The sequence below is a fragment of the Trachemys scripta genome, chromosome 11 (genome assembly GCF_013100865.1).
Source record: "Trachemys scripta elegans isolate TJP31775 chromosome 11, CAS_Tse_1.0, whole genome shotgun sequence".
NCBI classification, from domain to species: domain Eukaryota; kingdom Metazoa; phylum Chordata; order Testudines; family Emydidae; genus Trachemys; species Trachemys scripta.
The window spans coordinates 5,108,509-5,121,738 of NC_048308.1; the positions used below are offsets into that span (position 1 = coordinate 5,108,509).

At 40.5% G+C, this 13,230-nt stretch overlaps 1 protein-coding gene across 1 annotated transcript in view; it reads right to left on the reverse strand.

Annotated features, from left to right (window-relative positions):
• CNTNAP5 (contactin associated protein family member 5) overlaps positions 1 to 13,230 on the reverse strand; it is a 411,826-nt gene that overhangs the window by 73,481 nt on the left and 325,115 nt on the right. The window contains exon 14 of the mRNA XM_034785890.1: positions 3,906 to 4,062. Within this exon, the coding sequence (XP_034641781.1) occupies positions 3,906 to 4,062 (157 nt within the window). The remainder of the gene's footprint in view (positions 1 to 3,905; positions 4,063 to 13,230) is intronic.

A 13,230-nucleotide genomic window follows, 5' to 3' on the forward strand; every position in this document is an offset into this window, starting at 1 on the left:
TAATGGTCCAGCGAGCTCCTCGGCCACTATTCCATAATGTGATTTGGTGGTCTGTAGCAGACACCAACTAATACCCCATTTTGTGGTTTATCTGTTAGGACATTGATCCATAAACATTCAAGATCATTTCTTGTGAGTTATCAGTGACATGGAAACAGGTAATGCCATTTTTGATATAGAGTGCCACTGCTCCTCCACTTTTGCCCGCTCAATCCTTCCTAAATAGGTGATAACCATTGATTTTAATATTCCAGTAGTGCAAATCATCCCACCGGGTTTCACTAATACCAACTAGATTGAATTTATGCTTATAAATGAGCAATTCCAGTTCCTTTTGTTTGTTACCCATGCTCCTAGCATTGGTATATAGGCAATTCAATAATTTTTTCTCTTTATGTCCTTTGGTTCCTTGAATAATTTTGTTCTCAACATCTTGATTTTGTGCTAACCCAGTGCAAATATCTTCCCTTGTTTTTAATCCTCCCTTTTTGTTATTAGTTTAACCCCCTCCTAATTACTCTAGCCCAGGGGTGGCCAAACAGTGGCTCTAGAGCCATATGCGGCTCTTCAGAAGTTAATATACGGCTCCTTGTATAGGCGCTGACTCCAGGGCTGGAGCTACAGGCACCAACTTTCCAATGTGCCGGGGGCTGCTCGCTGCTCAACCCCTGGCTCTGCCACAGGCCCTGTCCTTACTCCACCCCTTCCCGCCCCCTCCTCTGAGCCTGCAGTGCCCTCACTCCTTCCCCCTCCCTCCCAGAGTTTCCTGCATGTCACAAAAGAGCTGATCGGGAGGTGCGGTGAGGGAGGAGGAGGCGCTGATTTGCAGGGCTGCCGGTGGGTGGGAAGTGCTGGGAGTGGTGTGTGTTGGGGGGGAGCTGATGTGGGGCTGCTGATGTATTACTGTGGCTCTTTGGCAATGTACATTGGTAAATTCTGTCTCCTTCTCAGGCTCAGGTTAGCCACCCTGCTCTAGCCAGCCTGTCCCTGAGGAGATAGCCTCTACTTCAGTAGAAGTAGGACCAATCCAAACTATACTGCCCTCTCTCCCCATAGGCGGTGGATAAATGTTCCACAAAACTAAAACTTTCCACCCTGCACCACTTACCTAGCCAGTTGTTCACTTCCACAATATTCTGCCTTCTGTCTTCCTTTACTTGTGGGGCAGGAAGGATCTCAGAGAAGATTGCTTGCCTATTCTTTTTCTTCAGCATGCTTTTGAGTGCCCTGACATCATTTAGTATCTGTGAGATATCCTACGATACAGAATCATTAGTGCGAATATGAACCAATGGATGCTTGCCCATTGACTTCAGAAGCCTATCCAATCTTAGAGTGAAATCGGGTGTCTTGGCTCCAGGAAGGCAGCACACTGTCCTGTTGTCCACCTCTCCTTTGCAGAACGTTCATTCAGTTCTTCCGAGTATTGAATCTCACATAAGGATTGTCTGTCTTCCTTGTATAGTTAGAGAACTCTTTGTGGGCAAGCTTGATTTTCTTACAGGTTGGGCTGAGCTGCCATCCACAGGTGAGTCCTGTACACATCTCTGGTTCCTTGCACCTGCTGGATCTAGAGAGGTGTCTTTCAAAGTTTCCATATTGAGGAACTGGTACCAACTTGAAACTACTATGGAACTCCTCCCTGTCGTCTTCTCTCTGGTGGCCACAGTCTGCCACAGCTTATCTGTCTCCAGCCATGTAGAATATCACCATAGCCTATAATGGTTATGAACTGCCAGGACTCCTCTCTCTCTGATTCCTTGGTGGCCAGCTCCATTCTTCTTTGACCCTGGGATACTGGTGTTTTCTGAGTCTGGCTCTCTAGGAACTCTTCAGCTTCTCCAATTCTCAATAGCATCTCAAACTTGCCCCTCAAATCCAAGATTTTTTTCCTTCAGCACAGCCACCAACTTGCACGTCATGAATATGGAATCCCATCCATCATCAGGCTAAGAGAACATGGTACATCTGCTGCAGGTCAAGAAACATTGTTCCATCGCTGACCATCTTGATATCACATGTAGTGCTGTAGGAAAGCCTCTCACACTCCCTCTCTTAGCTCCCCTGTTTGCGGCTCTTGAGTTTGCCTAGCAATTGACTTTTTCTACCAAGTCTTCCCTGTTCAGCTCAGCTCCCTTCTGCCCCTCACCACTAGGGAGTGATTGACCACTCAGGGACTTCAAACCTCTGGGTTAATCAAAGCCCCAAGGACTAGAGCCGGGTGACCGTTAGCAAAGCATCCTGCTTACTGGGGCCCATAGCCAAGCTCTGTAATCTGTACACAGAGAACAAACAGGAAAAAAACAAACACTCAACCAGACAACCCACAGACAGACTAGACTCACCCCTCACTAAGTCTCCCTACCTCCAAGCACAAAGTCAGCAGCTACTCCCTCTGATACTCCTCTGTTCGCGGCTGTTGAGTTCACCTAGCAAGTGACTTTTTATACCATCATCCCTCCTTCGCTCAGCTTAGTCTTGTTATTAACTCTGTTATATTAATAAGTATAGCCTTATGTTATAGTGTACATTTTTGTGACACTCATATTTGGAACGAGAAGACAGGATATTCATTTTATTTTACTAATGACCTCTAACTGAAAACTTACTAGGACTGAGATTTTCAAAACCGACTAAGGACTTTGTGGTGCTCAATCTGAGATATCTAGGGGTCCAGATTTTCAAAGCGTGGGTGTACCACTCTTTCTGAAAATCAGGCCCCTTTTAAGTGCTGCAAGTTGGGCACCGAAAAGGTGAGGTACTCGAAACAACTGGTAACGTTTGAATAGCTGGGTGTGTATCTTTATATTGCTAGCTCCGTGCATTGTTTTATTATGTCCCTTTATTTCTCCAAAATGAGGGTTTCCTAGAGGAAATTTAGATACTATTTAAAATATAATGACATGTTATGATATATGGTGTGTATTTTCTCTCCAACTTTTGTTGATGATCTATTAAGTGTGATAAATATTTTTTCTAAAAATAAAGCAGAACAACTCATATCTGTGGATTATCCCTCTTTTTTGGTTTAATGAACATTTTTTATTGTGTTTCAGATAAACGTCCTTGTACTTTCAACAACCATATCTGTCATTTCTAATCCTCTATAGAACAAATAGGAAATTAATTTGAAAATACTCAGACTGACTCTCTGTCAGCAGCTAAGAGTCTTTAAAGTAAACAGAGAATAAAAGGAAGAGTTTACATTCACATTTTTTTCCAGCATCGGGGAACATTCAGAGGACAGACATTCAGTAAATCAAAGCCTCAAGTTTACATAGGGTTTTGAATATACATTTATAGGTATACGCCCTCCTATAAGACCTAATCCAAAGTGCACTGAAATCAAAGGGAGTCTTTCCACCGTCTTCATTCAGCTTTAGATCAAGCAGACATAGAAGATCCAGGCATATATAGAAATTTTAATTATTGGCTTACAAACCCTTCTGGTAGGATATACTTCCTCTGCTCCTACCTTCACCTAAAATTTATTGTCTGAGGCCCAAACTCTCCCCTCAGTGGCACTGAGTCTAAACTCCTGACGTCTTTATTCAGGCAATCCTCTAACTGAAGTCAATGGAAATTTTGACCAAGTAAAAACATCATGATTTAGCCCACAGACCGCAACACAGCTTCCCAGATGTAACTGAAAGCAGAATTTTGCCCAACATGCTATTCACACTGGAAGACTGTATCCGGTAGAAGGCTTGTCTTTGTTTGAATCAAAAACTGTGCTTTAAATAAGAACAAATTCTGTGCTGACTCACTCCCCATTTACTTGCACTGAAACAAATCAGGTTATACCTGGTATAAATTAGCACTGGATTCAGCTCCCCCATCATCCCTTACTATCCCACCCGCATCTCTCCACACATACGATATATCACATTTCTTAGCATAATTACCATTCTTCTTTATCGGCATCACAGTTGCAGAAATATCTCATATCCAGACAACTTTCTTCCAGTCCACAGGCACATTGCTGAACCCCAGGAAGAGATCCTCCCCAGTAAGGATGCTTTTCATTGGCACGGCCAACCCACCAAACATACGGCATTCCATCTGGGTGAGAGGAGGGGAAAAGATGACAGACCTGTGATGAGCACATTGCACTGGAAGTAAATGTGTTAAAGTGAAGCTGTGCACCATATACAGTACACTAAGCGTGTGTCTACACAGCAAAAACTGTGCAACGACTATCTTATTGGAGCTAGCTTAAATCTGGCTAGTGTAGGAAACCACAGCAGTGAAGACAGCATAGCACAAGCTAGCAACCCAAGGATGTACTCAGGGTTCATGTCAAACGTGTACTATCCACACACTGTCTTCTCTGTTATCGTTACCCACGCTAACTAGTTTAAACTAGCTCGAGTAGGCTAAACCATGCACAACTTTTATTGTGTGGACATACCCATAGATGCAAAAATCACAAGAGGCAACTGCTAGACAAGTAGGTGTGACTCTATTTCATCCTGTGGAGCACTTGGTAAGATAGCAATAATCATATGGGCTACACCTGTGCCTTTTAGTTTCCTGTGTTCCTTTTCAGTCTGTTCTAGTGGGTACTGAGCAGAGAGAGGGGAAATGGACATTTTAAGATCATGCTTATAGCTTGGAGAGAAAGACGGAGGGGCTACCTAGCTAGCTAGCTCGTGTTCTCCTTCCAATTATATCTCAGAAGTTGGGGATGTTCCAGTTGCAAATAACCCCTACAAGTGCTTCTCTTGCTTTTGGATCCACCACAGTGATAGGGTAATATAGTTCATGGCATCAGAGTTTCATCTATTCATTGGAGGAGACAGGAAATGATTTCCCCACCCTATACAGGATTATAAAACTGTATTGAAGCACTAGGTATTTACTACCACCAATATCAATTATCTTATCCAGTGTATGGCAAATCCTCTTTTTAGGCTGCCATTTTTCTCTATGAATCATAAATAATATCATTACTGTTACTCAAGGGGCCTCCTGGTTTGCAAGTCTCCAAGAATTGGACTCAACTGACATTCATGGTAACAGCAAAATTCCCATTGACTGTAAAATGGGACCAGGACCAGGCTTTTTATTATATATGCTCTGGGGGAGAAATTCACCATACAAGGCCCCATGGAACCCTGCAAAAGATCTTCCATGCTGAAGTGAATTTCACCCTATGGGATTATCTTTTACCACAGGAGCTCTAAACTCTGTATGCTCTAAATATAACCAAGATTATGTACATTTTAAATGCATAATATGTTATACAGTACATCAAATATTAGGCATTAATCAACAGAGGCAGTAACCATATTACAGACATCCTAAAATCAATGGATTAATAATTTCCTAAGATTAACTTTGTCTTCCCGGACAGTCAATTTATCAACTTCGTAATCCCTAAATCAAGGCATTTAATCTGTTACAAAAAAGGTAGATACATCAATTTTGCTAAATTTTGCTCCAGGCCTTTTGATCTTAGAAGCTTGGGAAAAATAAACAAAACTGCAATAATAATATGGAACAATATCCGTCTATTCATCTCTTTCACTGAAAATATTAGCAAGGACTGTTCCTAATTATGCAAGGCAGGAAACTCAAGAATGTGAAATATGATCAAGGTTAATAATGAGCGTTAGGGCCTAGTTAAGTTGAGTTTAAGATGAATTCAGCACAGTTGAACTCCTACTTCTTTTCTCTTTAACCTTAGAATAGTGTAATGTAAATACTTGGAGAAAAATATAAAACTAACAAAACAACACTGTTCTCATGACACCAGCAATTAGGACCATGGACTTTGACCAATGCCCACTGGTGCTCATTATAGAAAAGAAAGTGCAAGATCGTTTATGGATGCATCCTACTAAAATGTGTTTACACAATTTAGGTCTTACCATATATTATTATCAACATGCTTCATTTTGTATCTTGGATTTTTGTTGTTGTTGCTTTTCAGCAAGAATCTAGAGAATAACTAAACTATGTTACAAAAGTGATCGTTATGATAGGTGAAACAGGTCCACGATCACTGTATTGGGCAATTACTTGATAAACCTTGGAATAAGAATGCTTGCCGAGTAAAAGGATAATTTGACTGGCAACTGAAACAGACATTATATAGAAATACTTCATCTAATTAAACAAAAATTGCAGTGTCTGGAAAAAAATATATTTAAAATAAACTAAAACAGGGGTCGGCAACCTTTCAGAAGTGGTGCGCCGAGTCTTCATTTATTCACTCGAATTTAAGTTTTTTTGTGCCAGTAAGACATTTTAACGTTTTTAGAAGGTCTCTTTCTATAAGTCTATGATATATAACTAAACTATTGTTGTATGTAAATTAAATAAGGTTTTTAAAATGTTTAAGAAGCTTCATTTAAAATTAAATTAAAATGCAGAGCCCCCCGGAATGGTGGCCAGGACCTTGGCAGTGTGAGTGCCACTGAAAATCAGCTCACGTGCTGCCTTTGGCACGTGTGCCATAGGTTGCCTACCCCTGAACTAAAACCTCTGAGCTAACAGCAAATAATAGTGTGCATTAATCAAAATCAATCTGGGTTTTATTGCTTGCTTGCCAGGGTCATTAAACTGAAGCATAACATACTGATAAAGAGCCATCCATGGGTAGTAAGAATGAATATTTTTATTATGTTTTCTTCCTGTTCTACTATATGTATTTTATTGAACTAAACCAACCAACCAACAAAATTATGATATAGACTCTCAAAGTGTTAGCAGCACCATAGCTTGAATAATTTAAAACTAGACTAACTAAAGCATTTACTATATGGAATAGTCTTGCATTGGCAGGGGAATGGACTATATGATCTAATATATCTTTTCTAGGTTTCTCTTTATAATGCCCAATTCTGCCACCCTTTCTCAAGATCAGTAGCATCTTACTTCCTGAGTAGTCCCACGGAAAACAATTACAATACCAGGGAAAATTAGACCCATTCAATTCTAGGCCCTGATTCAGCAGAACGCTTTAGCTTGTGCTTAATTTTAAACATGTGAGTAATCATCTCAGCAAAGTACTTAAACATGTGCTTAAACTCCATTTAAGTGATTTACTGAATCAGGGTCCTAGACTCTCCAGGAATACAAATAATTAGTAATGATAATGAGATGTCTCTCTGATCTTGGTTACATCAGTTTCATGCCATTCCACAGTACCCTTATTCAGAGCTTATGTAGTTACAGTGGTGTAGATCTGGAGTAAATAAATAGTGCAACTGAGATCAGAATTTGGCCAGCAGCTGTCAAGCTTCATTCTTGAATGTCAATAGCAATAGATTGTCATTTGTTACATAGTCTTCACTTCTTCACTATTCATTGTATAACAACAAAACCTTCCCCCAAATGAACTAAATCCCTCTCTACTGTAAAAGCCTCTAAGGTCAATGGTGCTATCCCAGGGATGATTTTGGTCCCACAGGCCAATGAGGACCTTACTGAGTTGGAAAACCATTTTAAATTTCCCTGAATAAACAACCACTCATTGTAACGTATTCTCATTCAATGCTTCAGTTATTTATTTTGTCCAAAATAGAGGACAAAAGCCTATTGTACAAATAAATGCATTCCATTCAATACATTTTTCCTCTAGTCATAACAGACGAAAAATTAACTCATAATGGACCATTGGGGTTTTTGTTATAGGCAATGCTAGTGCTCTGAAGGGGAAACAGAGCAACTGGAGAGAGGCAATAAATGTTAAATACAACAACCCGAAACACAGATAGAAAGAGTTGGAGATTTCATTTCCTCCAAGATATTTTTTCACAAGCTGCGTAAGCCCCCTTTTTGTGTGGTTAAACAAATCCTCTAGAAGACAAAGATATTGCATTCCCAGCGAAACACGGGCAGTAACAATAATATTTTGTGTTTTTACTGTGCAGGAGCCTCAACAAACAGCTGTCTGATTTACGCTACTATTTTTACCCTCACCAGCAAACAGTCTTACAAAGCAAAGCATTGTGTACTTGAACACCAAAAATGAATTTAAATCAACGGGTGGCACTGAATAAAGGAATTGATTTTAGAGGCTGTTTTATAATAAGCTAAATGCTCGCTTGTTATGGGTTCAGACACACCCAACCTATGCACAAATGTAACAGACAAAAACTTGCACAATAGTGGAATTAGTGATGTGGGGCTCAGGCCTGTTTCTTCCGGCCAGGCACTGAACATGATTCATTCACACTGCACATCCTCCCTGCGGCAGGTGCGCCGCACCTGGTAGCACCTGGCCTATGCTGCTTAAGAAGATCACTCAAGGGTTGTCTACTGCGTTCTCCATATCAAATCTATTTTACCGCAAGCCTATCTAGAAAAGATCCCATTGTCTAGCAGTCTGGAGGGTGCAGGCCACCAAACCTATGTTTACACTGCAATTAGACATCCATGGCTGGCCCGTGCCAGCTGACTTGGGTTAAGGAGCTGTTTCACTTTGGTGTCGATGTTTGTGCTCCGGCTGGGACCCTCCCCCTGAGCCCTGCGAGCCTGAGTCCAGGGCTGGCTCCAGCTTTTTTGCCGCCCCAAGCAGCGGAAAAAAAAAAAGAAAAAGAAAAAAAAAGCCGATTGGCGGCACTTTGGCGGGAGCTCAATCGCTTCATTCTTCGGCGGCAATTCAGCGGCGGGTCCTTCACTCAGAGGAAGAGAGGGACTGAGGGACCCATTGCCAAATTACTGCCGAAGACCAGGACGTGCCGCCCCTTTGCATTGGCCGCCCCAAGCACCTGCTTCCTTCGCTGGTGCCTGGAGTCGGCCCTTCCTGAGTCAGTGCTAAGGCCAGCGGTGGATTTTTAATTGCCGTGTAGACATATCCCAAGAGGCCAGTAGGGGCGCTCCAGCAATGGAGAAGTGCTTCATGTTAGTTCTCTCTAAACATAAATGGCAGGAGGTTGGAGGCATAGAAAGAAGGTCAATTAACTGTTACCCAAAATCCACATGTAAGGGGCACTTATGGAATGGAATGTCCCATGCCCTACAGTCAGTTTATGGGAAAGTTTTTTGTTCTCTTAAAACCCCTGTAGTTCTCCGCTCTCCTCAGTTTACTCAATACTTGGCCTAAGGACCAATATGTAGCCACATATGCATGTGAGTTATTTTTAAAACCAATTTTTATGGGGCTTGGGGTGAATGTTCAGGCCTTTTCAGTGAGAGAGTTCCTAACGTTTGCCTGTCCAATTTGTGAGTGCACAGAAACCAAATGGGCGCACAAACTGATGTTTGCTCACTCAATTGCCTTTCATGAGTTGTACTAGCGGAATGTTTTCTTCTGGCCCACTGAATTTTTAGGCCTTTCTGTGCTTTTAAATGATACAAACATTTCTCTTGTAAATACACTTACTGCATGTAGTCATTCAGAGGGCTGCATTTCAAACAGTGGTGTTTCATAAGGCTTTAGGGTGAAATTATTACACGGAAATAAATCCAGGGTGACTCTGTGGAGCACTGGAGCTGAGAGCAGAACCTTACCATTAGCGTTTAGGGTTGCATTTCTCGAGTTAAACTGGAGCCCTATACCTATAACAATATTTGATTTAGAGTATTTGTCAAGATTCGTTTGCATCATTTCCCAGGGAGCCTTTTGTTGCTATTAAAGCAGAGTCTAATGATGGAAATGTAATAAGATACACTGGATCCCACATTAAGCTCCTATGCTGTTCAAACCTATTTTCTGACTTCAATAATCATATACCACTAACACAGGCAGGCTTCTAGGATTTCTGAGTCCATAGGAACAAGTCAATTAAAGGTCTTTTCCACAGACATGGAAAGTTAACGTATTGTTAGCTGTCTGTTGAAATATTGGGACCATGTTACACTGAAATAATTTTGTTCAGGCATTTTCATGTTCAACATTTTCTTACAAAGAATCAAACCATGGTAAAGAGGCAACTAACTGAATTCAATACAATGGTTTTATTTTTTCATACAACACAATGACCCCAAACAGGCAGAATATCTTAAATCTGCTATTTTCTCTTACTTAAATAGAAAGATCCACATATGAAAAGAGACACTGCAAATTGGAAAAAAAATGATCTCCGAATTGGAGAAAGCAATCAAAGGCAATTCTGAGCTAGAATACAGAGAGAACCATCTAAAACATACGTTTGTACTAACCATTTTAACACACAATATCCATATCTACAAATGGCTCACTTGACACCCCAAATGTTACATAGAACGGGAAGCACTGAAACAGACAGATATTGACACTAAGACCATGGTAATCCCGACTCTGATGTAGCTCAGTGAAACCTGGGTGCCGAAGAAGGCTGAAAGTGGTAGACTGATGTTTTTGATTGTCATTTTCATCAGCTGATACATATTAAGTGGAAGAACAAGATCAGCAATGAGGATAATATTTGTAGCTGAACCTAGCAACTGTCTCCATCAGTGCTGGTTTGCTCTTGGCTTTCCTGCTATTTACATATTATTAGGATGGAAGATACACAAATTACAAAATGTGTTTGCCAAGGAATGCTGCTATATGGCTGGTAATCACATGATTGCAAAAGTTTCAGTGACCTAACAAGATTGCCAATGATGGACATAGACTGAACGTCCAACCAGACTGTCTTAAGGACCCGGCTAGAGATCAACTCAGGTGGTGCCTGATCTGTGCAAAAGCCACATATCTTTAGGATTTGCCTTGATTATGATTTTTAAACATATGTGGTAGAATTGCCCTAGAGTCCAGAGGCCAAATTCTGTTCTTAGTTAAAACAGTGTTACAGAGCTGCTCAAAAAGCATGAAACAACTTTGCAAATAGTTTTGAAATTTCAAAGTTTGTTCAGTTTCACTAAGTTTGGTGTGGACCAATTTTCCAATTTTTGCTAAATTTTCCATGTTAGTTCTCTACCTAACTTTTTTTTTTAAAGCAAAATAGTTGTTGAAATATTTCATTTATCAAAACCCCCACTTCCAGGAAGCAAACTATATATTTTTGGTAAATGAAAAAAATTAAAATAATTTTAGTAAAAATTACAGCAAAAATTGGGAAAATGTCACAGAAAACAAATTTTCTGTAACATTTAGAGTTTGTTTTGAAAAAATGTTGCGTTTTTTAAAAAGGGTCATTTTTTTCAATGAAAAATTCAACCAGCACTACAGTGTTAACTAAGCATACTCTATGTTGGTTTAAATGACAGCTCAGATATTTTGAGGAACAACTAATGCCACAAAGGAATATGATTTTAGTCTTTCCTATATTAGCCATTATATGCCTTCCTCTATTTGAGAATCCACACTAGTTGACCCCTGTCTGTGCTTCTTGCTTGCTACTCCCATAGTCAGTTCCTCAGCTGGAGTAAACTGGCATCGCTTCTCTGACGTAAGTGTGAGTCAATATGGCTCTAATACCTGAGAATCAATCTGGTCCCATTTCCTGACTGAGTGATTGATTTGGTAAAGCCTCGGATAGTCTTCTCTTGTAAAAACATACTAATATGAAACAAACAAATAAAAATAACTGCTAACATGGCTCCTCTTAACAAAATGTGTTGATTCTAATAACCAAGCAGCTAATCCATCCCGCTGGTTTTCCTTTATAGTACGCTGTTTTCACATGAAACATGCTTTAATGTTTGTTTCTTTCATTTTTTCCCCAACATACTAGACCAAAAGTGATTGTCTTTTGGTCACTCACTTGTTTCAAAATCTTTCATTGTGCTCCTTCACAGCAATTAGACAATTATGTTCCATTGTCTCTATTTGTCTCAACGTACTGTTGCTATCAGTTACTCAAGTAGCTCAAATGACAGAGGTCTATGCGATGGATCAATGGGTTCCATCCCTACTGATGACCCACTATGTGTTTGTCAATATGATATGACATGATAGAATTTCTGTGTTTTCAGTTTGATATTTAAAAACAACAACAACAAGAAATCACACACACACACACACGTTAAAAGAACACTAAGGTTGCAAAATCATGCACTCATGCACTTTGTCAGGCTTGACAAAGCCCTGGCTGGGATGATTTAGTTGGGGATTGGTCCTGCTTTGAGCAGGGGGTTGGACTAGATACCTCCTGAGGTCCCTTCCAACCCTGATATTCTATGATTCCAAAGTTGCACAGTAACCTTAATTCTGGAATTTTCTAACTTCTAATGCCCATCTGCCCCTTGTATGCATATGTCATGATATGGTCTTTAATTACAAGATCAAATTGGATTTTCCCACAGGTTCCCTTCCTCAACAAGTGCATAGGATGGATCTAATTTGGGGATGAACCATGGTTGTAGAGTGAAGGAGGCTGTTTACAGAACTCCTGCCTTGTGTGTTACAGATGTTGGAAGGTTTGAAACCTTGAAGGCAAGGTTTCAAAGATGCATAGATTCCAAGGCCAGAAGGGACCAGTGAAATCTACCTCTGGTATGATGTGGGCCATAAAACTTCCTCAAAATAATTCTTAGAGCATATTTTTTAGAAAAAACATCCCATCTTGATTTAAATGATTCCAATGGTTAATTACTCTCTCCAATAAAAAAAATTATGCCTTATTTCCAGTCTGAATTTATCTAACTTCAACTTCCAGCCATTGGATCAGGTTATAACATTCTCTGTTAGACTGAAGAACCCATTATCAACTATTTGTTCCCCACGTAGGTACTTTTAGACTGTGATCAGGTTACCCCTTAACTCTCTTTGTTAAATTAAATAGATCTTTTTCTAATCCTTTTATCATTCTTGGGGCTCCTTTCTGAACCCTCTCCAATTTATCAACATCCTTCTTGAATTGTGGGCATCAAAACTGGACACAGTGTTATAGCAGCTGTCACACCGGTGCCAAATACAGGACTGAAATAACCTCTCTGCTCCTGCTCGAGATTCCCCTGTTTGTGTGTTCCAGGATCTTGTTGGCTCTTTTGGCCATTGTGTCACAATGGAACTCTTGGTCAGCTGATTATTCATCATAACCCCCAAATCTCTTCTCAGAGTCAGTACTTCCTGGGCTAGAGTCCTCCATTCTGTAAGTGTGGCCAACATTCTTTGTTCCCGGATGTATATATTTACATTTAGTTCTATTCAAACACATATTGTTTGCTTACACTCAGGGCTGGTCCACACTAACCCCCCATTTCGAACTAAGATACGCAACTTCAGCTACGTGAATAACGTAGCTGAAGTCGAAGTATCTTAGTTCGAACTTACCGCGGGTCCACACGTGGCAGGCAGGCTCCCCTGTCGACTCCGCATACTCCTCTCGCGGAGTAGGAGTACCGGCGTCG